Source organism: Perca flavescens, chromosome 2 (assembly GCF_004354835.1).
Source record: "Perca flavescens isolate YP-PL-M2 chromosome 2, PFLA_1.0, whole genome shotgun sequence".
Classification (NCBI taxonomy): Eukaryota; Metazoa; Chordata; class Actinopteri; order Perciformes; family Percidae; genus Perca; species Perca flavescens.
Window position 1 is genome coordinate 4,481,926 of NC_041332.1, and position 22,500 is coordinate 4,504,425.

General features: G+C 43.6%; 3 protein-coding genes across 5 annotated transcripts in view; 1 reads left to right on the forward strand and 2 right to left on the reverse strand.

Annotated features, from left to right (window-relative positions):
- Nucleotides 1–1,088: 1,088 nt before the first annotated feature.
- On the reverse strand, nucleotides 1,089–6,488 carry LOC114572993 (E3 ubiquitin-protein ligase TRIM21). The gene is made up of 2 exons (XM_028604848.1): nucleotides 6,193–6,488; nucleotides 1,089–3,275 (listed from the first exon to the last, which is right to left on the reverse strand). The coding sequence occupies exon 2, from the start codon at nucleotides 3,271–3,273 to the stop codon at nucleotides 1,627–1,629; it is 1,647 nt and encodes a 548-aa protein (XP_028460649.1). The 5' UTR covers nucleotides 3,274–3,275; nucleotides 6,193–6,488; the 3' UTR covers nucleotides 1,089–1,626.
- Nucleotides 6,489–8,258: 1,770 nt separating this feature from the next.
- prokr1a (prokineticin receptor 1a) lies at nucleotides 8,259–15,324 on the forward strand. Its single transcript, XM_028605273.1, has 2 exons — nucleotides 8,259–8,683; nucleotides 14,622–15,324. The coding sequence occupies exons 1-2, from the start codon at nucleotides 8,259–8,261 to the stop codon at nucleotides 15,322–15,324; spliced, it is 1,128 nt and encodes a 375-aa protein (XP_028461074.1).
- Nucleotides 15,325–20,051: 4,727 nt separating this feature from the next.
- aplf (aprataxin and PNKP like factor) overlaps nucleotides 20,052–22,500 on the reverse strand; it is a 50,060-nt gene continuing 47,611 nt past the window's right edge. For 2 of the 3 annotated variants that reach the window (XM_028600923.1, XM_028600913.1), the window contains one exon: nucleotides 20,052–20,914. In XM_028600923.1, the coding sequence (XP_028456724.1) occupies nucleotides 20,724–20,914 (191 nt within the window). In that variant the 3' untranslated portion in view covers nucleotides 20,052–20,723. The remainder of the gene's footprint in view (nucleotides 20,915–22,500) is intronic. The other variant, XM_028600930.1, reaches the window with a different exon arrangement.

Below are 22,500 nucleotides of genomic sequence, written 5' to 3' on the forward strand. Positions count from 1 at the left end.
AGCATATTAAGACTCATATTAATGTTTCTAGTGGCGCCGTCCTCTAGTGGAAGTAGTAGTTATGACGTGTGCAAAGCAGGAAGTAAGGTGAGGAAGTATAAGAGCGCCAAATGTCCTGGTAGCGATATTACGAATCCCACTATGGCCACGCCAAGACCCGCCCTTCAATAGCGTTCACACACTACTATTGGCCAGGAGTCCATGCTTACATGTACAGGTCCTATCCCCTGACCAATCCCCTAACCCTAACCTTAACCACTCGAGGTGAAATGCCTAACCCCAACCAATCGAGCTGCTTCGTAGGGCGGGTCTTGGCGTGGCCATAGTGGGATTCGTAATTTTGCATCCTGGTAAGGAGGCAGGTTGGGGGGTTGGATGGGTCAAACGGGACTTTGACCCAAGAGAACAGGGTTTGTGTCCGGTTTGAACATCCTCCACAATCACTGCTGGTGAAAACAACCATTTCCTCCTGCCACTCCTTCACATTAAAAGCATCCAACTGGTGAAACACACAGGGAGCTTTTATTGTGAAGCAGCCACAGGAAACACAATGTGCTCGTAATGAAATACAACTTCTGTGTAAACCAGCTTTTCTGTTCAGTGTCTGGTGCTCAAGTCACTGTTTACTCAGGCCTTGTATTCAACAACTGGTTTATTTTACAGTTTTTATTTTACAATCACATATTTACAGATTTATTTTAGGGCTGCACAATTAATCGCAATTTTATCGAAATCGCAATATGGACTAGTGCAATATCTAACTCGTAGGGGGGCGCAATATTTGTTAAAGGCAAAATATGTGTCAAACCATTCTAAAATAGTATTGTATTGTGGTGCTGCAGAGACTTCCCGGCCTACAAATCATATCCAACAGACTAAAGAAAAAAATCTCTGTTTGGTTCAGTTCCTTGCAAAAAAAAAAAAATCACACTTCAATCTTTTTTTTTTCTTTTCATATTTTTCAATGAAAATGAGAATAATGATACAAGAATGATCATTCCCTTCAATATCATGAATCATATCGCAATCGTCAGTCAAAATTATCGCAATTAGATATTTTCCTAATATCCTAATAATCGTGCAGCCCTAATTTCTTTGACTCATAAACCCATCTTACAGTATTCACAAAACAAATAACAATGGCCAAAGTGACCATTAATTAAGACTTTCCAAACAAATTAGAAATGTCCAATAACTTTTTATACCCGGTATAATAACGGCACATGCTGTGTTCTGTAGACACTATGGGATGTAATAGGCCTTACTCTTTAATATAGTTTAATGACATAATGAAATATTCAGCAATATATTTTCTGTGGCTGCAAATTACATGTGTGCAAAATTACCCAATTCCCTTTAGAAACATTAGTTAGTGATTTCTTGGAAGTGAAAAAAAACATTTATAGGGTTAACAGAGATTTATATAGATATGGTCTGATGCAGAGTTAGAGATTAATGCATCAAATTAATGTGTTGACTTCTGTATTTAACGGGACACATAATAATCAATCAAGTGTGAAGATCGAGCACCACACTAAACAGATTCTGTAGAATATAAGATGCAAACTATATGTAAATATGTTCCCCTGAAATAAAATAAATCAATACACAAAACAAGATCAGTGATTAGTTTACTCTGACAGGAGAGATGATCAGAGGGGCAGAGTTTTTAACACCATCATTAAGACTAGGACTAAATAATGGGAAGAGTTTCTCAGTGAAGGAGCAGCCAGTAAAGGAGTAGATAAGAGCTGCAGCATCTACGTCATAAAAGGAGACCAGACCCTCCTCATAATCCACAAACACCCCCACCTTCTGAGGAGGAGACTTCAGAGAGAGACGGACTGAAGGGGCATCAGCAGCTATGTACTCATTTCCATTTCTCAACACTATAGTCCAGAAACCATCCCCAGGGCTCAGTGTGATGTTTCTCTTCCTGTTGACCGACTCTCTGGCCACTCCTAAATCCCATTCAGTCTTTCCTTTAACTTGAACCTCAAAGTAAAATCTGCCTGAAGAGAAACTCTGCTTTGCTAAAACATAAACACAATTAGAAAATCTCTCTGGGTTGTCTGGGAGATTCTTCCTCACATCACCATCATACACTTGTTTCTTACCACGAGACAGGATGAGTTTAGGATGTGCTGTTTTAGGATCAAGACTCAAATTCACTGCATACTGCTGGACCCTCTTCAGCTCAGACTCAGGGAGCAGCTTCATCATCTCTTTACTGAGTGTCTCCTCCAGCTGAACCACAGCTTTCACCACAGTCCCCTCATATAATGGACGGACACTGACATCTGTCCAGTCCTTGGTGGGTGGAGGTTGTTGGATGTTTAGGGACTGGACACTCTGGAGAAGATGGAGGTGGTCTTCAGAGCGTGAGAGCTGCTCCACCTCAGTGCTTCTCTTCATCAGCTCAGAGATTTCCTGTTCCAGCTCTTTGATGAAAGCTTCGGCCTGTTTTTCTGTTGTTTTCTGCTTCTCTTTGATGGTGTTGATGAGCTCATTCAGGCCTCTCTCAACAGACTCCTTCAGAGAAGTGAAGACCTGAACACCTTCTGCTATCTCTCTGTCTGCATCTTCCTCACTGAGGTCGACTGAGTGTTTGATCTCCTGAATCTTCAGTCGTCTCTTCTGGATCATCTGCTGAATTTCAGCCTCTGTCTTCCCCAACTCGGCCTTCTTTCCTTCATATTCTTCTTTCAGAGGAACAACATCATGCATCTTGTGGTCTAAAACAGTGCAGAGCATGCAGACACATGTCTGGTCGGTCTTACAGAACAGCTCCAGAGGTTTATCGTGCTTCGTACACATCCTGCCTTCCAGGTTCTCCACAGGGTCGATCAGCTTATGTCTTTTCAGGCCTGACGTGGTCAGATGAGGCTCCAGGTGAGTCTCACAGTAGGAGACCAGACACACCAGGCAGGACTTCAGGGCCTTCAGTTTGGTTCCAGTGCAGACGTCACAGGGAACTTCTCCTGGTTTGGACACTTGTTGCTCTGAGCTGCTGCTGCTGGCTTTCTGTTGAGCTGACTGTCTGAACTGAGCAACCATCTCAGAGATGAAAGTGTTGACGTGCAGCTCAGGTTTTGTGTCAAAAAACCTTTTACACATCGGACACAGGTACTGGTCATTAGTATCCCAGTGTTCATTGATGCAGTTTCTGCAGAAGTTGTGTCCACATGATGTGGCGACAGGATCAGTGAACACATCCAGACAGATGGAGCACAGAAACTGATCTTCAGATGGCAGATAGTTTGCAGCAGCCATATCTACACAAAGGGTGAAAGAAAATACAAACAATTTATTCAAAATACAATTTTCTTTTAAAGATACAAGTGTGATTTCTGCTATTTTAAGTATATCGACTTGCTCCTAGCTGTTAGCCACTACAACCATTTAACCTTTGCTGACAAGCTGAAGCTCGCAGAATAGGTCCACACCTTTTTTGTGTAGACGTTTAAATAACAGCCATAGACTGTTAAAATAATGGACGGAGCTTCCAGGCCTGAAAAGTGAAGCCAAAGCTGAAGTTCCTGAAAGCTGCATTATATCTAATTTCCTGCAGGGGGCGACTTCACTGGCTTCAAAAAGAAGTAAACATTTTCATAATGAGTTTATGGTCTCAATCGCTAGTTTTCAAGTCTTCTTCAACACAGCATGATTTTCAGTTAGTAAATGATGGTCCCATTCATTTTAAAACAGACGATAAAGCAGGGGATGATTCAGGACCTGTCAATCAGGACAGAGGCTGGGGACATTAAAATAGACCTCAACTTGTTATTTGCTTGTTGCCTATGTTTTCATCTTAAATTTTGAACCTCTCACTGTGTGTTTTCACAAAGTTAATTGGAACATTTCGGACGGCTAAAAATGTCTTGTTTTTCTGCCAACCAGGCTAGCGTTAGGCAAAGTTTGCAGATTGTCTGTGCTACTGTACGTGCTGATCAATATTGGCAGGTCCACAATAATAACTCCAGACCACATGGTGGTGGTAATGCGTCTCTAAGTCATGACTTTTCACCTGCAGTGAGGTTATAATAACTTCTTTGGTCAATGTGTTAACACCATAGATTGTTAATATTAATGGACAGAGCATGTGTGACATCACCCATTGGTTTGTGGAGATCTGCTATGAGTCGTCGAGTTTGCCATTATGGGCACAGCCATCTTGGTTGCGGATGTGAGGATTTTAGACGAGAGGGAGGAGAGAGGGAGGAGAAAGGGAGGAGAGAGGGAGGAGAGAGGGAGGAGAGAGGGAGGAGCCATACACTGTTGGGCGGTATCTGGCTGTGAGGTTAGCTGAGAGTTGGCAACGCTGCTTACACTCTACGTTACGTTACGTTACACACTTTCACTGGAAATCTGGAATCAACTGCTGCTGAAAGCTAGCCAACATAATTTGAGGTAAGATTTAGCTTCGCTAGGTTTTAAATATATCTTAGTCCCATATAGTTATATCACATATAAAGACAGGCCGCGAACTGTCAATCACCTCATAGCCACGCCCTAAAACACCCCCTGCTTTATCGCCAATATAATAACCATAATTCAAAAAATGAACATCATTCTATGTTGCAGAAGACTTAAAACTAGCGATTGAGACCATGAACTCATAATGAAGATGTACACTTAGGTAATAAAACAAGGGAGACGTGGGTCACTTTCTCATAGACTTCTACAGCACATTCTGCTTCGTCTTTTTCAGCTCACTTCTTTCGGCGGCTTGAATCCGAAGTGTTTCCATGTCAGAGGCACAGTTTTGGTTTTCTTTGAGACTACCTCTGCCCTATATCATCTCATCAGCCCCCCAAAAACCTTCTAGTAAACAAACAACATGTGCTATTCCCCATCTCACCGCTACTGAAATGTTAGCTCCTATCACGGCCTTCAGACACTCTATTTTATTCATTAGTAAACAAACATGTTAATCGTTTTGTATTCAACAGTAAATGAAGCTTCATTTTACTGAAGCTAACGTTAGCCTCCAAATAAATGTAGCGAGCTTAAGCTACAGCAACATGGCAAAAGTCTGTTTGGCGGTGATCCTCAGCAGTTTTATTTCAGACTGCAGCAGAAAGCTCAGCTATGCTTGAGCTTAAGAAATGCTATGGGAAACCTAGCTTGTGTGGCTACTTAACACTTGCACATACAGTACTTCCCTTGCAAATGTGAAGTATTTATGTACTGTTTGTGCAAGTGAAGTATATATTTACTGTATGTATGTGCAAGTCTTTAGTACCAGTATATACTGTATTTATGTGCAATGAAAGTATATACAGTATGTACTGGATGTGCAAGTGTTTAGTACCAGTATAGAGTATATGTGTGTGCAAGTGAAGTATTTAATTCTGGCCTAGGCAGCTTCTCATATAGTTACGCTACTGCCCAACACTGCTTGCAATAAAAGTTAGATTTAGTGTCATGACACTGTAGTCTCAGGTTGCTAATGTCAGCTACTTTTTAATTTGCCAGAAGGTCAGAGTGACAAATGCTAATTCAAGTGGTTAGCATAAAATCATATATATTTTTAATATATTCATAGTACATAGTATCTTTTTGCACAAAAACTCTGGACTCTGAAGTTGCTGCTGTTCATTTTTGTATATAGCATTTTCTTACATCCCGACAACTTTTTGCATTATTGCATTTTTTGCACATCTTTCTGCTCTACCATAGCACAACATATAAAATGTTTTGCTGCTTGTGACATTCTTGTGTTTTTGTCTTGTGATCTGGTCTTATGATATTGTTGCCGTTTACTGTTTTATTGTTAGGAAAAATGTCCCTATCTGTTGAGCACTTTTTTTAATCTTGCCTTATCTGTTGCGTATTTCTTCTTCTTCACTGTGGGATGGTGAGAAACGAACTTTCGGTTCCTCTGCGTGTCTAGCATATGTGAAGAAATTGACAATAAAGCTAACTTGAATTGACTTGAAAAATATATATAATAATAATAATACAAACCACAGAGATTCAGTTCCAAGTTCCTAAAGTCCTGAGAACTGACACAGAGAGACTGTTTAAAGCTGTTAGCTACTGTATAGTGGGCCTGTAGACAAACAGCCATAGTTATACTGTTACCAATTTCACAAGAAATGAAAAGAGAGGAACTTGCTGCCTGAGTAGATCTGAAGTTTAGTGTTAATCCTGGTTGTAGAAAGTGTAAATGTGATCAGCTGTACTCACCAGTGTTTGTCAGAGACTCTGCTGTGTTGTTGAGAAAGACCTGATGAAGTCAGTTTGAGTTTTCTTTCAGAGAGAAACAGAGACTTGTCTCGACTGCAGCGTGGCTGACACTCTGACAAACTTAACTTTCATTTCTGGAGTGTGAGGTTGAAGCTCTCCTCTTTCCAGTGTTGCTCCTCCTCTTACTGCACCTCTGCTGTTAGGTTAGGTTTCCTCCCTCTCATGGTCACTCTTATTGTGAAATACCAGGATGTTGTCTGGTTAATATGGAGCAAAGGTGTGTCTTTATCTAACAGGTGGGAGGAGGAAGGTGTGTGAGAAGGTGTTGCTTATACCTTTATAGGCCTTTCTCACAGCAGACATGAAACTTCAGTTTTATGTCCAGAGTATGACGTTGAAGCTCAAGGTTCTTTATTGGTCATGTGCACAACAATTACAGAAGTAGTTAGCAATGAACATCTTAGGCCTCAGGCTCCTCTTTTACTGCAGCTCGGTTGTTAGATTTTGTTTCTTCCATCTGATTTACCTGGTATGGAGCAAAGGTGGAGCTATAAACAGGTTATTCTGGCTGTTGAAACTTTACGGTGCCTCAGCATGATGAAAGAGATGATGATCCAAATGAGACAGAGAGTTTATTCTTGACTATTGGAAACAGTATTTAACAAAACTATCTCACAGCCAGCTGTCTTCCTCAGTTGGAGTTATGTGTTTATTTCATTTTTGATTTTTTGACCATGTTTGCTTAAAGTTGAGACTGGAAGTTCATTCTTGACTTTTGGAAACAGTAGTTTGCAAATGTAACCAACGTCACCAACATTTAATAGCTGTTCTGGGCGTTTTTGTTTACATCACTTGATTTCCTCCAGCAGAATCTCTTTTTAAAGGACAAATCCAGCACAAAATGAACCTAAGGGTTAATAACGCATGTGTACCGAGTTCTCTGGGATATGTTTTCATGCTAATCGAATGTGTTTTAGCGCAAACTGCTAATTAGCTTAGAACGCTAGCCGTTGGGGCACAGGTAAAGTAAAATAAATCTCTATTTCTACACTACTAACAAGGCTCAAAATAGCACTACACTTCCACGGTAGCATAATGAGGGTCCCTACATGTAAACCCAAGCATTGAGAACTCTGTAAGTGTAGGAACCCTCATCATGCTACCGTGGAAGGGTACTAATTTGAGCCTTGTTAGTGGTATAGAAATAGCGATTTACCTTCTGCCCCGAAGGCTAGCGTTATAAGCTAATCAGAGATTTGCGGTAGCTTGTTTCAAGCTAGAGACACGTTGGATTAGCATGAAAATATATCCCAGAGAAAGGTCGACTCGGTACACATATGTTATTAACCCCTAGGTTCATTTTGCGCCGGAATTGTCCTTTAAGACCGGAAATTCATTTGTGACATTTATTTATTTTTTATTTATTTATTTATTTATTCGGGACAGTGCACATTAATGAACAATCTAACATTTCTGTACAGACTGTAAATGTGCCAGGTTATAGCATAAATGCTAATTTTTACCTGTGGTCCCGAGGCAGGAAAACAACAACATGCAAGATAATGCAAAGCAAAAGAATATGACAATATACAATATCAAACAAGGAACACATTATCACACATTCAGACAGATTACATTACATCAGTAAAATTAGTCAAAATGATGACATAACTGGGAACTTTTAAGAAATAGTTTAAAGTGCTTTTTAAATGTGCATTTGGAAACAGTAGTTGACAAATGTAACCAACGACACCAAAATGTAGTAGCTGTTCTGGGCAATTTTTTCCTCCAGCAGAATCTCTACTTAAAGAGTAACATTACACATGACACACGGGTTAGAGTTAGGGTTAGGGTTCATGTGTTACTAAAAGAAGCAATATGTCATAAACATTTATGACTTCTTTATAATGTTATAATGACACGTTCATGACAGGGTCATGTCACTCTTGTGTAGATACCTTCAAGTAAAGTGTAACCAAAGTTTTACAGGGATCAAAGTGTAAACTTCTTTTTATATTCCCTAACCCTTTCCCTGCAGACTCCTGAACATGTTGACCTGACCCAGAATGGACGCCCCGACCAACAGCAGCTCGGCTCTGCCAGACTACTTCCTCGCCAGTGACGGTCTGGACTACGAGCCCGTGGACGAGATCCCTGACACCACGCAGGGCCGGGCCTTCTTCGCGGCCACCATTGTCATCGCTGTGGTCCTGGTGGTCATCATGTTGGTCTGCGGGGTGGGAAACTGTCTGTTCATCGCCAGCCTCGCTCGCTACAAGCAGCTGCGCAACCTGACCAACCTGCTGATCGCCAACCTGGCGGTGTCCGACGTGCTGGTGGCGGCCGTGTGCTGCCCCTTCCTCATGGACTACTACGTGGTGAAGCAGCTGTCGTGGGATCACGGCTTGCTGCTCTGCGCCGCCACCAACTACCTTCGCACCGTCTCCCTCTACGTGTCCACCAACGCGCTGCTCGCCATCGCTGTGGACAGGTGAGTCCACTTTGATGAAGGTTAATCTTTCAAGGTCTTTAGTAGGGATGCGCCGAATCCCGATTTTTGGCCGAATACCGACAATCGGACAAACATAGCGCCAAAAAAGGAACAGAAATATCAAAAAAAGCGACAAAAACATCGGGATAAACAACAACTGAAACTAAACAAAAAGCGACAAAAACGTCTAAAAAGGAAAAAAATGCAAAGAAATGTTGAAAGGTTGTTTTTTTAGCTGGGAGGACAACACAAGGGTTAATGAGTAACATGTCATTTAGCTGATGCTTTTATCCAAAGAAACTTCCAATTAAGTGCGTTCAACCTTGAAGGTGCAAACTCCAGCCAACAAGTAGCAAGTGCAAGTACAATAGCTTTAAAACGACAAAGAGCCAGGTGAAGTCGGAAGAGATGTGGTTTTAGCCTTCGGCCGAAGATGCGTAGGTTTTAATATGGAGCTCATTCCACCATTTAGGAGCCAGGACAGCAAACAGTCGGGATTTCGTGTGAGGGGATTGGCAAGCAGGTTGGCTGTTGCAGAGCGGAGTGGGCGGGTTCGGATATATTGTTTGACCATGTCCATGATCCTTTTTGTTTAACACGAAACAGGCTCGAAATCCCCACCACCATCACCAAACCCACCAGACTCCATGTACGTAAATAAATCACTCACTCCAAGCCACTGCTAAAATCAACAATGCAGTACCTGAGAGTTTGCACTTTCAGTTCATTTTCAAATTGAAACTCACAGACAAAGCACTGGATGAAAACTATTGGATATCTTGGATCGTTGGCAACACTAAACATGTGGCTTCAACAGAGTATAAGTTACACAATCAGTGAATATCGTCTTTATATATACAGTAGCAGTGGTGTAGTCTAATGTATTGTAGTGGGTATACTGTACTGTATGTAATGGCGAACAGATGCTCTGATGCTCTTCAATGGATTTATTAGCAGATGATTGTCTGTGTCCTTCTTTACACTGTATATTGGCCAGAATCTGCCTTTGGGAGAGGGGGGGGCCATATCATAGTGGTGCGATCTGGGTGTCCTTCCCCAGGGAAGTTTTGAGCATCGATGACTTCGTTGCCTGCCTTCAGATACACTTTTACGCACCAATTTACAGTGGAAATCCCTTTATTTAGCCTACATGAAGAAGAAAAGCACAGATGACAATTCAAAAGATATCAGAAATATAATGGAAAGTATGTTGTTTTTAAGTGGGTATATGGAAATCCTGTAGCTTTCGTAGTGGGTATACTGCATATACCTGCATATCACGTAGACTACATCACTGCACAGGAGGTCTCTCTATAAATGTATTACGGTTAGAGTAACAATCCTTTCAACACATTGGTTACGTTCCACCTCTGCTTTCTTCTATTCCTCCCTTGATGTTCTCCATTTTCAGCTTTCATTCCTTTGCTTCATTCTTCGTTCTTTCATCTTTTCTCTTCCCTTTCATCCTCTTACATCTTCCCCCATTACACACACTCCTCTGTTTCTCCTGCATGCTCGAGACGCCCCGCTGGGCGCGGATCACGTTAGCAACATGTGTGTGTGTGTGTGTGTGTGTGTGTGTGTGTGTGTGTGTGTGTGTATGTGTGTGGGAGAAGTGCCGAAGGTCTTGTTCTGGTTCGTTTATGATAACCAGAGACAACAGAAAACGTGCCTCTCTCTTCTTGGTTAACCTTAATGCTGCAGGGCTGCTCTACACAGCACGGAACTGGACACAAACATAAACCAGTTCTCAGTCTGTTCAACACATTCTCGCTCCCATCTCGCCAAAATACGGACGCTTAGTCAGGTACCTTCGTTATTGACGCAAAAAGTCTCCTTTTTAGACGTGCTTCATTGGGATCCTTGGCATCGCAAAGACAGACTAGTGAGAAAGGCCAATAACGTTGTATGTGACTACACACACAACCTGGCATCTCATTTTAAACTACTGCCTAGTAGTTTCATCATTAGTACATCATTTCTGCCCACCCCTTCTGACCAAGAACAGATCCAAATTGTCTTTTGTACCACAAGCCATAAAAGCCTAGAAATCTAGACGCACCCTAGAGGCAGCAAATGTAATTTGCAGCCAGGGTCAGTCTAGCAGGTCTCGTCTCGTTGGCTTGCGAGCTGGAAAAACCAAACTCTAGTCAGGCCAATGACATCGTGTATAGAGTGGGCGGGCGGGGCTTAACATAATGATGGCAGAGTTGCGACGGTTCCGCGTGAATTCCCCGCTACTTGAAAACAAAGAAGATGGCGGCTGCTGCTGGCGAACAGCGGTATTGTGAATCGTTGCTCTGATTGGTTGGAGCGCTATCCTATTGCGTGCAGAGGGGAATTTGAAAGAAAACCGTTTATCCCGCCCCTCGGATTGAGCCCTGCCAATGGCGAGTTCCCAGACCCAACATCTGGATGTGGGTCTGGTTTGTCAGGCTAATAAAAGCCATGAATCAGTCAAAATAAGCTAGATGTCCAACTGGCCTGGTCATACCCAAGGGTGTATAGCGTAATGTGTGATGTGTGTCTATGTCTGTCGGTGTCTGATGTAGGGACTATTTGTTGGTATCATATGTCTGATGTCCTGTCATGAAGTGCCTTGCGACTGTGTCACAAACCCAACTGGACACAGGGGACAATAACGTTATCTACTACTACTACTACTACTACTACTATTACTACTACTACATTTGACGCTCTCAGGACTTGTGTCTAGCCCTTTGCTGTCCTATTTAATCACCGGCCCCTAACGTAAAGACATCACTGCTTATCTTGCTCATTTGCAGCTACAATAGGTAATTTAGGCTTTTCATGTGGTGTCACTACAAGGCAAACAAAATCAGAATCATGCTTCTTGTTCTTCCCATTGTCGACGCAACCACAGGTGGATTAAATGGAAAGATTACACTAGGCATACTGCGTTGAATAATCAATATGACTTCCTCAGGTGGGGAACCACATCGCCTTCCTCCTCCTCCACACAATGTGTAGCGGAGGGTTGCGGCTTTTGAAGTGCCGGAGAGAAACCCCCTCTCTGTCGTTTTCTCTCTTCTTCATTATTCTTTTTTCCCCCGCTTTGCTGCACCCGAAAGCATCCCAGAAAATCGGTTGTTTAAGCGTACACATGGAACCGGAAACACATTTTCCCACAATTAAGAGTGACTGTACACACTGTCTCTTACTGGGTATCATGTTCAAAGTTTCTCGTTTATTACATAATTGTTTAAAGCATTTAAATAAAGTTTTGTTTTGGAGTTTTTAACATTCAAAAATCTTAACTTTGACTGAAAGATTTTCATTTTCACTGTAAATGCATATCGGTGTCATTAACTATATACTATTAATAATGGGCATCGGCCCTGAAAAACCAGTATCGGCCATAAACGGACCAAACTATAAGCACGTTAACTCTCTTACTACAACAATATATTACTATAAACACAGAGAAACAGGAAACGTAACGCTCGCTCCACCTCGAACACATCTCAGAACAAATCTCAGGACTCTTGAGGATGATCTGACTGGACATGATTTACATTCCTCTACAATAAAAGCTGCTTCTGGGCTTCCCCTCGGCTTCTGAACTGAATCCATCACGTGGCTGACGCTCACGCTTTAGGACCAGCAGCCCCTCATGTTCCATTAATCGCGGCTGACGTGACATCCCCTAATAGCTTCTGCTAGGGAGGAAAGATGGATAACGTCTGTGTGTATCCGGAACGGTTGGAGTTGTTCCAGTTTCCCAGTGAAGTCTGTAAGCGTGGCGGAGATGTCCGATTGTGTCCTTAAACTCTGGATGAAGGGTACAACATGTCTGCAGGTGATTAACGGCACAATCCATCACGTTAAATCTAACTAACAAGGCTCCTTGCAGTTTTTCTGATTCCAACTTGAGGCTCCGGATGTTCTCGAACTCTTACAAACACGGCTTCTAATCTTCATTATTATGCCTCAAGTTAAAGTTAAAAACAGCCCTAAATCAAATGAAGCACCAGCATAATCATTATCATCCTCTAAAATACTACATCTTCCACCAAAATATATTCATATCTAATGTTACGGCCTGGTGACATTTGTTAGAAACAAACATAGTGCGTGGAAAACGTGTGGTTGTGGCTCAGGTGGTAAGAGTGGTCACCTACTGATCGGAAGGTTGGTTGGTTGGTTGGTGTGTGAGAATGGGGGTTGTGTATTGCGCATACCGCCACACCCATCGATCACGTGGTGCATGTGTGTGTACCTGTGATATGAAATGTAATATACTACTTGTTTTTTTACTCATTGAGCGATGTTTCAGCTTTTAAAATGTTGTATTTCTATTTGTGCTTTTTGTGGGACTGCAGATGTAAATGAGCCTGAGGCTAACTCTGGTGCAATGCATCAAATGGTCACATTTATGTTTTAATTGCACATTGTCCCTTACAAATAAAATTGATTTGAATTGATTCGATCCCTGGCCCTGCAGTTCCATGCCAAAGTGTCCTTGGGCAAGACACTGAACCCCCAAATTGTTCCCGATGCTGCACATCAGGGTGTAAACGTATGTGGATGTTTATCTGATGGCACCTTGAACGGCAGCCTCGGCCACACAGTGTATGACTGTGTGTGAATGGTGAATGGTTCCTGTACTACTGTATGGTAAAGCGCTTTGAGTAGTCGTTGTCACTGCCCGATGGGAGTCGAGTGCAGGTGTGAGTCGCGCATGCGTCCCTTTGCGACAAGTAGCCTACAAGATGCTAACGAGAGACTTCTGTAATGTCAATACAGTAAAAAATGGACCTATGTAACGAAGTTGGTTCACTGCTGGAACGAGTTAGCAATCAAACACAACAAAGGCTGTCACTCGAACGGCGTTTTGAGCTAACGTTAGCAATCAAACAACCATAGATAGCGACAAGGTTTTTGAAATGATTTCCATCTTCTCTTATTTGTAATGAGAAAAGTTTAGTATTTTACGGATTTCACAAATTTCAGTATGACACGTTATGCCGTAAACCGTTTAAATCCGAACATGCGCGACTCAAATCTGCGCTCGAATCACATCGGGCAGTGACAGTCGTTAAAACTAGAAAAGCGCTGTATAGATACAGTCTGTTGGAGCCATTTCACCACTTTGTTTTGTTTGCACAGGCTACCATGTTGGTTATGTCAGTTAATGTGCAGTTTTAGGTTTGAGCACTGGGTGGAGCATTGCTTTGGGAAGGCATAAAGGTAATCAGCCACAGGTACACAGGTGTGTGGGAAACGGGGAAAGCAGACAGCTTTTCAACGTGTTTGTCATGTCAGTGTTTAAATAGTTTGACAAGGAAAATGGATGGAACTAAACCAGAAATGAAATGGACAGTAATGCTTTTCGTTTGGAAAGGAAAAAAACAAATTTTCCGAGTTCCATCTACAAACACATCAAAGAAAATCGGATAACGAGATAGTTTTTCGTTTTCCGTTTTTTAATATCAAAACAAAAAAAAACGAATAATATAGTATAGTATATATATAGTTTTCCGTTTTTTGTTTTTCTATTTACTAATGGTAATTGGGAAACTGGCCGTTTCTCGTTTTTGTTTTTTTCCTTTCAAAACGAAAATCCGTTGGCCGCCAAGTACACGGACCCGAAATGCTGACAAATATTGGACATTTGATTATTGGCATGCAGAAAACACGTCCAAGCAAGTTCTCCCCTGATCCCACCATATTGGCCTAATGTAGGAGCCTATAAAAGACTCTACACAGTCCGTTTACATTTACACAAAGCCCCACATCGCTCGCAGGATGTCCGGCTTTGTCCTGAAAATTATTGTTTGTATGTTCTGGGTCTTCTGTTCAGCACTTTGGAAACTTTGTGTTTGTAAAAATGTGCTATAGAAATAAAGTGGATTGGATTGGATTGATTGAAAACGTACTTCCGTTGACCCGGACCATCTTCTCTTCCTGTCTGCAGGTACATGGCGATCCTCTACCCTCTGAAGCCTCGTATGAAGTTCCAGACGGCGTACTGCGTGACCCTGGCGGTCTGGGTCGTCCCCGTCATCATCGCCATCCCGTCAGCCTACATGGCGTCCGAGACGAAGTACCCGCCGCACGTGGAGGGCCGCCCCCACAAGACCTTCTGCGCTCAGATCTGGCCGGTGGACCAGCAGGTTTACTACCGCTCCTACTTCCTGCTCATCTTCGCTCTGGAGTTCATGGTCCCGGTGACTGTCATGGCCGTCTGCTACGTCCAGATCTCCAGGGAGCTGTGGTTCAAAGACGTCCCCGGTTTCCAGACGGAGCAGATCCGTGCGAGGCTCCAGAGGCGACGGAGGACGGTGATCGTGCTGATCCTGGTGCTGGTGGCCTACGTGCTGTGCTGGGCGCCGTACTACGCTTTCACCCTGCTGCGGGACTTCTACCCCACGCTCATCTCCAGGGACAGGAACTCCCTGGTGGTCTTCTACATCATCGAGTGCGTCGCCATGGGCAACGGTGTCATCAACACCCTCTGCTTCATGAGCGTCCGAAGCAACACCGAGCGCATGAAGAAGCCGGGCAAGTTTCTGCTGAGGCTGGTGACCTTCGTGGCCTCCAAGTCGGTGGACGACGGGGAGGCTCGGACCTCGTCTCTCCGAGTGACGGAGGACACACAGGGAGCTCGGCTACGGTAGAAAAGGTCAAACATCTGGCGGTTCAACCAGCACGCCAGATTAGAGCTGTAATCAGGCCTTAAAAGTTAGGCCCGAGCCAGACAGGATTCGGCCCGAGCCCGACAAGTACATTTTCAACAAGGCATCATGACTTTGCTGAAGCCAAATGGCGTGTTATCTGTACGCATTTTGATCTATCCACCTGTATGTCTACGCTGTAGACAGCAGATGTAAACGTACCCACCACCTGGCGAACGTGACATACTATCGCGAGAACAACGTCACGGGTGAAAGTGACTGTGTTTTACGCATTCGCCACCCCAACCAACCTCCTAACCTACGTCCCTTTATACTACTCGCTATGGAGAAAATTCACTCGTAATGCAGGTCAACGGCGGGCGAATTGCGTTGATAAACATGCTAAAAAGCGAGTATGCGTCTTGATAACACGCCTAAATGGTGTACGGATTGGCGTGTCGTACATACGCCACTTCATGAGATCAGTCTGACATTTTGATCAACAGCGTTTTAAAAGCCCGAACCCGTTTACAGCCCGACGTTATTCAAATGTGCGCACGCACGCACGACGCACGCACGCACGCACGCACGCACGCACGCAGCTCTTTTGCCTTTTGTCAAGAATGAGTCTTTTCTCATTATGCACAAACTGGTCAAAAGTTTTCCACCCTTCAGACTTTGCTTTCTTTGCCGGTGCAACCAAAAGGTAATCGCCAGAGGCCAGCCTCCGTTTCACCTCCTCGGCATCCATTTTCGCGCTAAGTGAAACGCATCACCTCACCGTTCATTTGACCCCGTCAGGTCCCGTCGGGTTCGGGCAAAGATCTTCAGCTCTACGCCAGATCCGCTGCAGCTCATGCATCCAGAACCACATCGGATCAGACTCAACAGTACAACTACTCAAAGTGCTTTAACACCTCCAACACTGTGCCCAGGTTTTATTTTATACATCCGTGCATCAGAGTGCACAGTGGGGATTTTCAACCCGTATGACCCGTATGTATGACTCCCTGAATGGGAGATGATCTCTGATTGGTTGATTGCATGTTACGCCCAAAACACACCTCTGATTAATGAAGACACTAAGAACAACCCTTTAGGACCAGGCACCCGGCACACGGACCCTTTTTTACCACCATCAAACTCAACTCAAACATCAAACGCCATAAACGCACTGTGCGCTTAGATCGTTAAAATAGGGCCCATAATGCTCAGATTTTTCTAATACTTTTCCACTAGAATTACAAGAACATAATGTAGCGAGATCAACATTTTCTACATATTAAATATTTATATAAATTTAAATGAAAACACAGATGTTAAATGTGCGTATTTCTTGTAAAAAATATTCAGATAATTGTGAAAGTTCGATGAAAACATTTCTTAGGTGAGATGGTTTGTTTCCCAACAGAATGAAATCAACAACAGGACAGACTTTGTTTTCAGCGAATCATGTATTTAAACAAGGTTAGAAAAACAGTTTAAAGTCACAAATTAAAGTAATCATAAGAACAAAGAGGCCTACTCATAAAAACTCCTGAATTGTACATATTTACACAAAATCGATCAATCCAATCAATCCCAAACAGAAACAGGAGATTCATCTGGAAATGAAATCAAAAATAAATCGTAAAAGATACAAATAAAAAAGAAGAAGAAGAAGAAGAAGAAGAAGAAGAAGAAGAAGAAGAAGTGCTGATTACAAACACTGTTGGAGTGTGTCTCTTCTGATGTGGCGCTGACGTTTTGGGAACATTTCTTAATTTGAATTTACATTTAAAGCTGCCCGACTCACGAGGCATGCTCTTCATACACCAAAACACATTTTCTTTAATTAGCCTGAATTACTGCCGTCCACTGTTGTGTTTCAGGTTGCCATGACAACTGTGAAGACAACTTTTTGCGAATTGGCATCTTAGAAGCAAAAACAAAAATGAACTCTATAACCTTTAAATGAGGCGTCAGCATACAGACGAGAGGCCACAGAGCCCGGAGTGTATTTTAGGTCTTAGGTCATTTTGGATTTGATGGGTCAACACATTCTCAGTGCCATCTCGTAACATACGGACGCTTGGTCAGGTGACCTTTGTTGTTGTTAAAAGTCTTCTTTAGCGTCATATAACGTGCTTTAACTAACCGCGCTCGGTCGGGACTATTTTGACGCAGTTATGTTAAGGAAAAGGTCGCGGGGTGGGCTTAAGTTTCTGTCACTCTCGAAAGAAGACTCCTGGGTGAAAGTCCTGTGTTTGACCCATCCACTCCCCTGACCAACCTCCCTACGTGGATTTCCCCCCTTACATACTACCCTCTAAACCCTGTGTAGCTGCTGCTCTCCCCGGTACGTTCTACAAAACGCTTTTTTCGTCGCTTACGCTGACAGCCGCGGTCCAAACGTCTGTTTTACGAGTTCGGAGAGAGAACGGGTCGCATGTGTGTGATCTGTAAAACCGTTGGGAACCAGATGCTCCTGTTAAGCTTAACGGCTTCTAAAAGGTCCCCATATTGTAAAAATTAAGATTAAAGCTATGTTCACACTTGACGTTGTATTTGACAAGAAAAAAATGACTAGGGCGCTTTTGTAGTAAAATAAAAAAGTAAGAAAAGCTGGCAGCGTTGTTGTTCTTTTGTTTCTCTAACAACAGCTACTGATACAAGATCCTAGAGCACTATGTGGAGCTGTGCTTTAGATAAAACAAAGTGGTGGAGCGAGGTAGAGAAAGAACAGAGAGAGAGAGAGAGAGAGAGAGAGAGAGAGAGGTGCTGACGTTCGATAAAACAAAGTGGTGGAGCGAGCTAGAGAAAGAACAGAGAAAGACGGAGAGAGAGAGAGAGAGAGAGAGAGGTGCTATCGTTTGATAAAACAAAGTGATGGAGCAAGGTAGAGAAAGAACAGAGAGAGACGGAGAGAGAGAGAGAGAGAGGGAGAGAGAGGCACAAACGTTCGATAAAACAAAGAGTTCATATCGGTCATATCATATAACTCGCCGTTCTCTGACGTTCTTCTTGTTGTTATGGAAACGACAGGTCTGGCTATTCCGCTTGTCATTGGTCGGCTGTCAAGAAAAGCACCTTTCAGAACAGTTGAACTTTTTTCAACTTCAAAAAGACGGTCTGAGCTGCAGAAAACTAAAACACGGTTTACGCCATAGGATTCTAACGTAAAACAGACGCTGGCAGCTTCAAAAAATAGTCGCGAACATATCATAGTCTTACATGTCTGTTCTGATTATAAATGCTGTGAAAGTATCAAAGTGCTCAATCCACATATAAATGCACACAACACAGCTCACGTTCAGAAACTGTGCCTTTAAACGAGCCGCCAGGACTTCTGTGACGTTGTGATGTCACAACTATATCATATTATAAAAGTAGAAAGTGCCGTTACAGTCATTTCCCCGGCTGCAATGAAGATGCAGAGCAGGGCTTGGTTGAAAAAAAAAAAGAAAAAAAGAAACGATTTTCTGATTTGATATTCTGATTTGATTTTCATTTGAATGATCCGATATCGATTCATAAAATCCGGCGCCAATCTCGGTTTGTATCATATGAAAATAGAAGACTAAAGGAATCCATTGGTACCAACAAGAGTCCAAAATTAGCACCACCTACCTGCCAAATGCTGTTAAAATATGCCTTGTGTGGCTGGTAGATTTGCTTCTCTCACCAGCCAAAAAAAAACAATTATCTAGTTATCTATTATGTGGCTGTTCAAATTTGAACATATACTAGCCGTTTGGTTGGTGGACAAAAAAGTTAATTTTGGACCCTGCAACTATGCCAGAAGCGGGTTAAATAACACTCCAAAGTTATTTTGGCAAGGGAAAAACTGGCATGGCCGTTTTAAAAGGAGTCCCTCTGTTACCTCCAGATATCTGAATGAAATGTCTCAAAACTCTCTGACTGTAGAGTCTGCAGAGCTGCAGCTTTATTGTGTTTATGGGTTAAATAAAAAGCACATTAAAGGTGCAGTAGGTAAGCCTTATAAAACTAACTTTCTGTCATATTTGCTTAAACTGACCCTATGTTCCAGTAGAACTACATGAATTATGTAGTATAAAAAAAAAAAAAAATCCTGCTCCTCTAGCACCACCTACAGCCTGTAGTGCCATTTGCAAAAATCCACCGCTCCCTGTTCAGATGCACCAATCAGGGCCAGGGGGGAGGTGTCTAACTGCGTGTCAATCACTGCTCATGCACACGCATTCATTCTCCCTTGTGGGGGGAGGGGCTTAGGAGACCATTTGGCCTTTAGCAGAAAGGAGGGGGGGGACTGAGAAGTTGTCGATGTTCAAATTCTTTGGCTAAATCCTGGATCTTCACAATCCTACCTACGGCACCTTTAAATGTAACTGCTTTGGGGTCAGTTCTTAATGTAAACACTGATACTTTTAATAACGCAGCAGGTTAGAGGGAGCCTTGGTAGGAAATTGGTTTTGTACCTGGCATTGAATCAGAATCAAATCAGTAAATCAGTGGCGGTACCCAGAGACCCGGAAACACTGACCAATCAGAGCAGACTTCGGGAAGAATCTCTTAAAGAGACAGGCGCTTAAACGGAGCGTTTCAGACATAATATACAGGTATATTTAGACAGACAGACAGTATGAGAACATTAACATTTTTTGAACATTAAAAAATGTAAACATGTTCTAGTACAAACCCCCCAAAAAAGTATGAAAAAAAAAAAAAGAGCATGATATGGAACATATAAAGCTAAAAAAAAAAATACATATTTTTGTTTTTTTAGAGGCAGTTCAGTAGTTTTTACATCAACATCAGGTGGACGAAAAGTACAAAGAATCACGACTTGCACTGATTGGAGTTACAGCCTCTCAGAGAGACTGACTTTCCTTTCAGTTTCCCTTCTTCCACTCAGCCTGAGGTCGTGTTAGGGTTAGAGTTTTGTGTTTGGGGAGGGCGGTTTTATTCTGCGACGGTAGCAGGAGATGTGTTTGTCCCGTTGACTTCATTTACAGTTAACAAAAGAAGCAGCTTTTCTTTAATCTATTTCTGTCTTTATCCAGCTAAAAAAAAAGCTCTAATTGGCTCGGGTTGTTTTTTTCTCCAAATTAGGACACAGACGTCAACAGGCACAGCACACAACTTCTTTCAATCCCTCTGAAAAATGATGCTTTTTCTCGGGTATAGGTTCATATTTAAAAGAGAAAATAAATCACTTTGTGAGCATCAAATGTCAAAAATAGATTCTTCACCTGAGCGGCCGTCCAGGACTACGTGACGATGCTGTATCGAGGCGATGGCCGTGTATCGGTACTCGATATATTTTAAGGTATCGACCGAAACAACGCAGTACCAAGTAGTGTCGACTCCTCTCCAGTCGAGTCTCTGCAGCTTCAAAACAAAGAGCGAAAAGAAAAATCAAAACTTTCTTTTCTCTGGGTCTACTTTCTCTTCATGAAGGCCTTTGCTTCCTTCTGCAGTGCCTTGACGTCTTCCTTGTCGCTGTCGTCGGAGACGGGAGGAAGGTAGTCCGAGTCATCGCCCGCGTCCTCGCTGTCGTCGATGAAGCTGTCGTCGTCCCCAGAGTCCTCGTCTACGCCGTCCTTCTTGGGGACGCCGCGTGCGGCGCGCGCTGTAAAAACACGAGGTTATAAATCAGAGTGAGTCACAGAGGCAGACAGTTCAAAAAGAGACTTCATGAGCACCGCGGGAGAGTGCCTCTTTGCTTTGAGTGCATTTTGAAATCAGTGGTCTTTGGTGGCCTGGTTCACTGTTCTACTCTTGGTGGGAAGGAAAAACAGAGACAGACAAATAGATAAAAGAGGGAGAGAGTCACAATGTTCCAAAGAAGTCATTTCATTGTGTTCTCATCACCGTGAAAGGCAAAGTCCCTCCAATAGATCCTCGATACTAAAGATAGCACATTTCAAGCAGCGTACCAATGGTATGAAAACGCGTGAAACATGTTTTAGGGTCCTATCTTGCACCCGGCGCAGCGCAAGGCCCGACGCAAGTGTCAATTTCCCGTCCAGCGCCCACGTTGTTTAAATAGCGAATGCTCCCATCTGTGGCCCATGGGCGGGCTGGTCTTACAGAGAGGTGTGTTCAGGTGCATTCTGGGCGTGCTGGTCTTACAGAGAGGTGTGTTCAGGTGCATTCTGGGCGGGCTGGTCTTACAGGGAGGTGTGTTCAGGTGCATTCTGGGCGTGCTGGTCTCACAGGGAGGTGTGTTCAGGTGCATTCTGGGCGGGCTGGTCTTACAGGGAGGTGTGTTCAGGTGCATTCTGGGCGTGCTGGTCTTACAGGGAGGTGTGTTCAGGTGCATTCTGGGCGTGCTGGTCTCACAGGGAGGTGTGTTCAGGTGCATTCTGGGCGTGCTGGTTTTACAGGGAGGTGTGTTCAGGTGCATTCTGGGCGTGCTGGTCTCACAGGGAGGTGTGTTCAGGTGCATTCTGGGCGTGCTGGTCTTACAGGGAGGTGTGTTCAGGTGCATTCTGGGCGTGCTGGTCTTACAGGGAGGTGTGTTCAGGTGCATTCTCGGCGGGCTGCTCTCACAGGGAGGTGTGTTCAGGTGCATTCTGGGCGCGTTGGTCTTACAGGGAGGTGTGTTCAGGTGCATTCTGGGCGTGCTGGTCTTACAGGGAGGTGTGTTCAGGTGCATTCTGGGGCGTGCTGGTCTCACAGGGAGGTGTGTTCAGGTGCGTTCTGGGCATGCTGGTTTTACAGGGAGGTGTGTTCAGGTGCATTCTGGGCGGGCTGGTCTCACAGGGAGGTGTGTTCAGGTGCGTTCTGGGCGGGCTGGTCTCACAGGGAGGTGTGTTCAGGTGCATTCTGGGCGGGCTGGTCTCACAGGGAGGTGTGTTCAGGTGCATTCTGGGCGTGCTGGTCTCACAGGGAGGTGTGTTCAGGTGCATTCTGGGCGGGCTGGTCTTACAGGGAGGTGTGTTCAGGTGCATTCTGGGCGTGCTGGTCTTACAGGGAGGTGTGTTCAGGTGCATTCTGGGGCGTGCTGGTCTTACAGGGAGGTGTGTTCAGGTGCATTCTGGGCGTGCTGGTCTTACAGGGAGGTGTGTTCAGGTGCATTCTGGGGCGTGCTGGTCTTACAGGGAGGTGTGTTCAGGTGCATTCTGGGCGTATTGCTATCTTGACCAACAAAAACCTGGTCTAAACTCAATAACGCAGCATTTCATTGTTATTTTAACAGAGCATTAGTAAAAT